Source organism: Triticum dicoccoides, chromosome 5B (assembly GCF_002162155.2).
Source record: "Triticum dicoccoides isolate Atlit2015 ecotype Zavitan chromosome 5B, WEW_v2.0, whole genome shotgun sequence".
NCBI classification, from domain to species: Eukaryota; Viridiplantae; Streptophyta; class Magnoliopsida; order Poales; family Poaceae; genus Triticum; species Triticum dicoccoides.
This window is the reverse complement of record NC_041389.1, coordinates 9,421,661-9,429,785: the sequence shown is the minus strand read 5'-3', so window position 1 is coordinate 9,429,785 and position 8,125 is coordinate 9,421,661. Positions and strand designations below refer to the sequence as shown.

General features: G+C 46.7%; 1 protein-coding gene across 1 annotated transcript in view; it reads right to left on the bottom strand.

Moving 5' to 3' along the window:
• LOC119307032 overlaps nucleotides 1-7,737 on the bottom strand; it is a 9,316-nt gene extending 1,579 nt beyond the window's left edge. Inside the window, exons 1-2 of the mRNA XM_037583111.1 lie at nucleotides 5,781-7,737; nucleotides 5,482-5,674 (exon numbers count right to left, since the gene is read on the bottom strand). Of these exons, the coding sequence (XP_037439008.1) occupies nucleotides 5,482-5,674; nucleotides 5,781-7,634 (2,047 nt within the window). The 5' untranslated portion in view covers nucleotides 7,635-7,737. The remainder of the gene's footprint in view (nucleotides 1-5,481; nucleotides 5,675-5,780) is intronic.
• Nucleotides 7,738-8,125: the final 388 nt, after the last annotated feature.

Here is an 8,125-nt window from a genome sequence, read left to right as displayed (position 1 = left end):
CCTGCTGTGGGCAAGGAGAGGTGTGCTGGAGCCAATGTGGTGGGCTAGGAGAAGCCTGCTGCAGAAGACAGCAAGAGGAGGAGATGCGTGGAGCGGACATGGGAGAGGAGGCGATGCTTGCTGGTGGACAAGGGGCCAGAATGGGGAGAAGAACCTGAATATGGTCAAACAATTGCAGGGCCATCGTGTTTGCCAAAATAAAAGACCACCCAATGGAATCCTCAGTTTAATCAAATTAAGTATCACGGTTGCCTTCTTGATGTATCTGAATGACCATAAACTAATTATTCCAAATGAACGCTGATCTTAACCTTATTACCCTGATGGCTGGTCCACAAGTAGGGATGCAAGCGGGCATCCCGCATAAGCCCGCCAAAACAGAAATTTAGTTCAAACTGAACTAAAGCTGAACCAGAAAGATTATAACTAAGTTGATTTACTTTGACTACAAAGCGGGGTGGATCGCGCCTTGCATCCCTATCCACAAGTATGTCGAAAATGGGTGTATGCATAGCCGTTAAGTTAGGTTGATGTATCATCTTATATATAGAAAATGGCGTACCCATTAAAATGCAAGGAACAGAATGCTGAAAAGTGAAAAGACAGTGAATGTGCATGCAAAACATAACTGAAGTGACCATAAAAGAAAGGTGGGTGGAGCTCATTCAGACATGAAGTGGACATCAGTGATAAGTCAGGATGAAGGCGGACGCAGACATCCACGAGCCCACGTCGTCCGCGCCGCAAAAAACACCCAAACAGCCTTGCGGATGAGCCACAAAAATGAAGCGGACTTGGCCTGCCTAGCCCGCTTGGCCTGCATGGCCTGCTAACAGGAGGAAATCCCAACGAAGCAACAATGCAAGCCAGCCAATAGGGCACACCGCCGTTCGCCACAGCCGGGCCGGCGTCCCGCTCGTCTCCGCATGTGCTCTCCGCCGGTGCCAACCCTGCTCCCTGCTTGTCCCCGCCCGTTGAGCAAGATGTCCGGTGCTGCGGTGGACGAGCACAAGAAATCGGCGGAGGAGGACAAGAATCCAACGAGAGATGATGAGAAGGTACAGCTCTGATCCTCTCTCCCACCTATGCTTAGTGTGATTTACTATAAGTATGCTCTGATTCAATGTGATGTGCTCAGTTCTTTCCAAATAGTGTTGATTCTTCAATGAAGCCACTAGAGTACTTTGATAACATAAATAAAAAATAGCCTCTCTCTTACAAAAAATAGGATAAATTCCCTACTAGAAGGCTGGAACTTAGAAGGCTGTCAGTTCCTACTGTCAGTAATTGCGGCCCTGGAACATCCACCATTCCTACTGTCAGTTTACTTAGAAGGCTGGAACTTATTAATGCACTTCAGTTGCAGCTAGCAACCAAGAACCTGAGAATGGAAATAAACTGCAGATTGTTGGCTTGGAATAAGGGTGAAAAAGATCGGATAATTTCCGTCTGAATCCGGTTTCGAATCCGGATTTACAGGATATGGGACAAGGATTTACCTATCCGGTCGGATTCGGAACCGGATATCGGATACCAAAATCGAATTCGGAATAGGACATGCTACACAATTACACACGATCAACACATGTCACTATACAGCTCGAGTCTAAGCCTGTAATGTTAGTATGGAACCCATTTGTTTTGGAATCACTTGCGTGTGAGGCATCATCTTCAAGTGCAACGATAATTCAGCAAGTGTAGGCCATTGGCTATATATGGCCGGCGGAGGACTAAATTTATGTTTTTTTTTAATGGCTAGATGGAACTGTTAGCTGTATTAATGCTTTGATGTATCATTTGTTGCTGTTTTTGTCCGATTATTTTTTTCCGCTTCCAGTCCGCCGCCGCTCCATAACCATACCGTGTCTGTTTCCGCTATTATCCTGCGTATTCCATATTCGTTTCCGTAACTGCACCGCTTCTGAATCCAAAGAAAAATGTGGAATAGGATACGGTATGGGCATTATCTGTCCAAATCCAAACAGTTTCATCCTTAGCTCAGATTAATAAACTGCAGCGCACTTCAATAAACTGACTGCATATTGAGCACTCTCTTATTAGTATTAAGCTGCAGCACACTTTAATAGACTGAGTGTACATGTGGTTTCTTACGTTAATAAGCCGCAAAACACTCAGATTGATGGCTCATTACTGTCAAGTTGAACATATAGTACAGCTACGGCCCCTCTAAAATTGGTCCTTTATTTTTTGAGTATATACCATGTTTCATATTCGCTCAGAGTGATACGGGAGAGCTGCAGCTGCAGCAGCTGTATGGCGGAAGGTAAGGACTGTGGCAATCACATAAAGAAGGGCCAGGTCTGCTTGTCTCATGATTTTGCATCTTAGTATTTGTTCTCTCCTAGTTATGAATGTTTCTTTTTCTGCTCTAAGTCAAACTAAACCAATGTTATTCTGCTTCAGATTTCTTCTCAGGATACTCTCAAGACCAAGGAAGACAGGAAGAATGGAAAGAAAAAGAGGGAAGAACTGCAGCAGCAGCTGGACACAGTCACTGAGAAGACCCACCTGGGGATTGATGGCTTCATGCTGAGCCGGAAGAGAAGAATAATGGAAAGAAAAAGAAGAGGGAAGAGCCGCAACATCAGCTGGATGGCGCTGCTGAAAAGACCAAGCTGGGGGTTGATGCAGAGCCGGAAGGCGAGGACTGCAAGACCAAGAAAAAGAGGAAGAATGAAAAGAAAAGGAAGAGGCGGGAGATTCAGCTACAAGAAGAAAGGGCGAATAGGATCAACACAGATCTAGAAGAGAAGAAAATAGAAGATAAATGGGAGAGGAAAGAAAAAATGAGGGCAAAAAATGGAAAATGATAAAGGACATTAAAAAAAAAGAAACAGTGGAGTCATGAGCTTGCCAACAACAAAAATAGTGAGATCTCCACATAAACAGTGGCGTCTGAGTTGGCATTCAGGTGGAATGGTCATTAGCGACCATAGAACCAGGCTGAAGAGCGACAATTTTGAGGCGTTGAGTTGCCTCCAGGATTGGTTAAAATCTGCTGATTTGAATCCTTCAGACCCTATACCTACCACTAAAATTTACGACGAAGATTGCTTGATAAGTTGACAATAAGCAAGTCTCCATTTCCTGCACATTGTGACATTTACTTTCTTAAGGAATGCTTTTTGTCTCACATGCCTACAACAACCTAGCAGCTGTTCTACCAAGCAAGCAAATGCAACGAAGGAAACACCATCTCTTCTTTGTCACAGTCGAAGGGGAGTGCATGGTCGTTAGGGCATCACAACTGCCTGCGGTACGTTTTTCCTAAAAACTGCCTCTGTAGCAAACATTCTCAGATGTGAATACAGATGCGGCAGGGGCAGAAGATGACGACGATGCACTGCTAATATTAAACTCGGCATGGGTAAGCCGATTTTCATACTAAAGAAGCATTCTTGCGGCTGTAACAAGTAACACTACCTGAGACAGTACGTGTTTATTCTTGTCACATTCTAAATTCTGAAGAGACCTACTACTATGCACATAGACATATGTGTACTTGATAGTTTTATATACTGCAAGGAGTTGTTTGCATATAATGTAGTTTATGTACTTTACATGATACATGGTTTCCTTTTTACCGGAATGGTTTATACAACAACTTTAGATTAAAACTTTCACATGATCTGCTGTGTGCACAATCAAGAAGCAGAGAGGAAGATCTGTCAAGAAAAGAGGATGCCAAAATGAAGCTGGTACTGTACTTTAGCTAATCAGAATTACGATGTATGCTTATTATGCTGAAATATTGAAGTTGGTACTATACGTTAGCTAATCAGAACTCCTAAAGGGGCATGAGACTCTTTTGTATTACCATTACTCTGAATTCTTGGAAGGAACCTGAACCTTAGTTGGCAAGAAATTCCCTTTTATTTTTTCTGCTAATAGGCAAGGAATACAAGAGTAGTAGTACTATTTAGTTGTCAGATGTGTGATGAACATGATTAGCAAAATATATGCAAACAAGTGGTGAAGTACAGTCTGAAGAAGTTGACAAGTGTATGCATCAATCTAATTCTAAAAATATTCTTTTTAAAGGAAGACAAGGCTCGTGTCATGTGCTTATTATGCTGAAATGTACTTTGGTCTTTGGCTATTAACCTGTACAAGCTATGCATGTTTACATTATCTGAAAGCCCCAGTTCAGTACAAGAGCCAGCATGGCTTACATGAGCTAGCAACATATTTCTAAGTCTGGGTGTCCAACAGCAGTGTCCGCATAGCACCAGCAGCCAGTATGGAAAGCTGGAGTGAACCAGCCTGAGTGCATGTACAACAATCAGTGGTACGCAAAGCAGCATCTGCATCTGTCTGCTGGACAATAGCAGGCAGTCCTGGTCGCAGACGCGGCTGATACTAATCCTGCGATTAGCTAATGCCGAACATTGCGGACAGGCCGCAGGCGTGTCCAATTGCATCCTGAGTGATAAGTGCTGCATAGGTAGACAGACATAATCTAGGGTCAATGATTCAAGTAGGTAAAATACCAGAACCTGATCATAGTGCACAATCTAGACGATGGTGTGAAGTGAAATGTGACACATCCCAGGGTTTATGCAAAATATGACAACCAAAGTGACCAGAGAAGGTTGAGTGGAAGGTGGTGATAGAGAGGCATGTTCATAAGGGTAAAGAAGAAGCAGGATTTCTTTGTGAATGAGCTGGTGGCTGAGCACCTGACACTGATGGATGGCCTGCTGGTGCCTGAGCACTTGCACTGATGGATGGCCTGTTGGTGGCATTGCAGAAGGGCATACTGAAGATCTACTATGCTTTCACTAATTCAAAGAAACTATACTTTCAGGCAAGAGTTTCTAATTTTTGCAGTGGATGTTTTGCCCATATGTTTGTCTATACCAGTTCATATAATTGATATATCATGATTCGTTCCAGTCGGCCCCATGATTAATGATTTCTCATTCAGACTGTGTTTGCCAAAATAAATAAATAAAACACTCAATGGACTCTACAATTTAATCAAATCAAGTGCCGTGGTTGCCTTCTTGAGGTATATTCACAGGACAATGCATGTCATGCTTGGAAAACTCAGTTTTTTGACCATAAACTAGTTATTCCAAATAAACACTGGTCTCTCATGGCCGATTCACAAGCATGTCGAAAATGGGTGTATACATAGCCGTTAAGTTGTTGTATCATCTCAATCTCGTATATGAAAAATGGTGTAGAATTAAAATGCGAGGAACAGGCTGCTGAAAAGAGAAAATCCGGTGCATGCAGTGCCCTACATAAGGTCTTCTGTATGGAAGCTATAGTAGAATATTTTAATGTTTCTCTCTTTGATTGGACGAAACGACAAAGCATCGTAAGATTGAAAAGACGAATGGGCCTTAATGGAAATCAAAAGGCTTTTCGATGAAACATAAAACTAAAAATCCTTTCGTTAATGTTTCAAACCTACATGGCTGCTCATGCTAACTGGAAGGAGTGGGGACGTACCAGTAGATGTCAGGGGTAGAGGGCAGCAGAAACTTGGTTTTGGCGGGTCAGGAAATGGCTCATTTATTTCGGCAAAGAAGAGTTGGTTATCAGATTCAGAAGCAGCCACAAAATTAACATGATAGGAAAGCCTGTCTAGGGATCTGGGAGCAGCCACCAAACCACAGATAAAACTTGGCTCATATTTTGGTTCCTAAAACAAGAAACAGCAAAGGTCAAATGAGGCACCTGAAAGAGATATGTTAAGAATGTAGTATGTACCCAAGAAAGAAACAATGAACACAAACAAAGCCATGTACCAGAGGATGATCAAAGGCATATTTCTTCAGCACTTGCGCAAGCTCAGCGCGGATGAATAACTTCATCTCGTTATAACATGACCTCTTTTGTAGCAGAGTCTCCTTAGCCTCGTTGCACAGTTCAGCCGCATTGGGAGATACGGGAGCCACCAACAGCAGTGCACTATGTTTGAGAGTGGATATTATTTCCCCAAGAGACTCAGAGGAGATCCTGCCATCGGCGCTAGTGGCCAGCAAGAGCCGCAGGTCAATGAGCCTGTCGGGCACCAGGGAAGCGAAGAATGATCCCAGCTCAGCATGTTGTGGGTGTCGAGCGGCTGCGGCTGCGTCAGTAAACTGCAGCGAGGTGTGCGTCTCCTGGGACAGGTCACAGCGTTTGCAGGAGAGGTGCTCCATCGCCCGCTGCGTCGAGCATTGGGACTCGGAGCTTGCTCGGACGAGGGCAATGAGGCCTTCCAAGGAACGGACCTCCACACGAAGCATAGAGAGGGTGTCGAGGATGTCATACACGTCTACTTTGCAGTCAGCTGACGATGGGAGCGGGCACAGTATGTGGTGGCAAATGGAGTTGATGATGATGTTGGAGACAGGGTCCATGGGGCCATAGCAGTGGCCAGCGAATAGGATGTGGGGGATGAGGTGGAGCCACATAGAGGGCAGCATGGCGAAGACTTTGAGATAGAAGCCGTGGATCATGTCGTGGAGCCTCATCCTGAGAGACCTGGTGTATTCGCAGGCATCGCCAGAACAGATCATGACCGCAGAGCCGAAGTGTGCTTTGGCGGTTTTCACAACCTTGTGCAAACAGGATGAGATCATGGATCTGTGCTCGTGAGGAGACCGCAGGGCCGCAAAGTGGTGTCCATGACGCTCGACCTTGATGGTGAACATTTTGAAGCCATGGGAGCCTGTGGTGTTGGAAATGTCTAGTCTCCCTTCATCAGCCTTGAGGTCCCGGCAGTAGACAAGTAGCTCTCTTCCGCTTGGCCGCAAGCTGAACTGAAGATCCAAGGGGGCACCGTCCTGGTATCGCAGCAAATCCATGATGGTGATGACATCATCGACGGTGAGCTTGCGCCCTCCCTTGTCGAGCAAGGGGGCGGAGTCGCAGAGGCACTGTTTGGGCAGGGGCGACGCCTGGAGCCGCACCAGGTCATCAGGCGCAGGGTGCCGCCGGCCACAGCTTGCGGCGTACTTGAAGGCGGCTTGCGTCCTTTGGGAGGCAGGGTCGGGTGGTGAAACAGCAGCAGCGTGTAGATCGTGCTCGACCAGCTGGACTGCGAGGGCGAGATCGGCGCGTGCCCAGTGGAGGTAGCGGGTGGCCTGTTCTTCGCTGAGGCATCCGAAGTAGGCAACCATGAATCTGATGAGAGCCTGGCGGGACGCCCCAGCAATAGAGTACCATGTAGCCCTGCGGGTGGACGGCCCACAGGTAACCCTGCCGGAGGATGGCAAAACCCAGCTGGTGTTCCAGCTGCTGTAGTCACTGGGTTGCACCCTGCCGGCGGCCAGCCTCTTGGACCTCCTCCTGTCGGGTTTTGCCATGTCCCCGAAGTCGCGCGGGAGGAGGGCTACGGTGTTGAGGATGATGTTGGTGACGGGGTCGAGGAGGCCGAGGCAGAGGCCGCCTTCGCGCATGGATACGGCCAACTGGTCGGCGGCTTCCACCGGCATGTCGTGGGCGGGCAGCCGGCGGAACGCCTCCTCGTGCAAGTCGAGGAGGAGCTCCAGGAGATCGGCGTCCAAATTCGATTCGTTGAAGGGGGGAGCGTCGCACTCGCTGAGCAAGCACGAGAACAGCCCCCTGCGCTCTCCCAACTCTTCCTGGTGTCCGGCGGAAGGCGAGGGATCCATTTTCTGCGGTTGGGCGGTGGCGGCGGCGGCGGCGGCGGATCTAGGGTTCGGTGGCGTGGGATTGACAGCACAAGACGATTGAGAGACTGCCTGCCGCTGGAGAAGACCACGGCACAACGCAACGCCTCTGGTTGGTATGGGCCTGACCAGCACATATGGATGGCCCCGAATCTTCTTTTCTCTTTTCTTTTTTCTTTTTTTACTATCTAAATAAGTGCTCTTTTTTTTACTATCTTTAGAGGAAGATTTTGATCTTTGCTGGCACCTTGGTTTTCCACATTTTTATGTCCAATATTTCATCTCACCTTTCGAGTTAGAAGAACCATGAACAATTTCTTTCTACAAATATATGAATGCTTTTTACGCAACCATATTAGTGTTGCGTACCACTAACACATTAAATTGGCGCTAAAGGCGCCAAATAGGAAATACCCTTGCGAGGCCGGCCGACATGTCGTCTCGAGTGCTTGAACTGCGTCAGGCCCAACAAT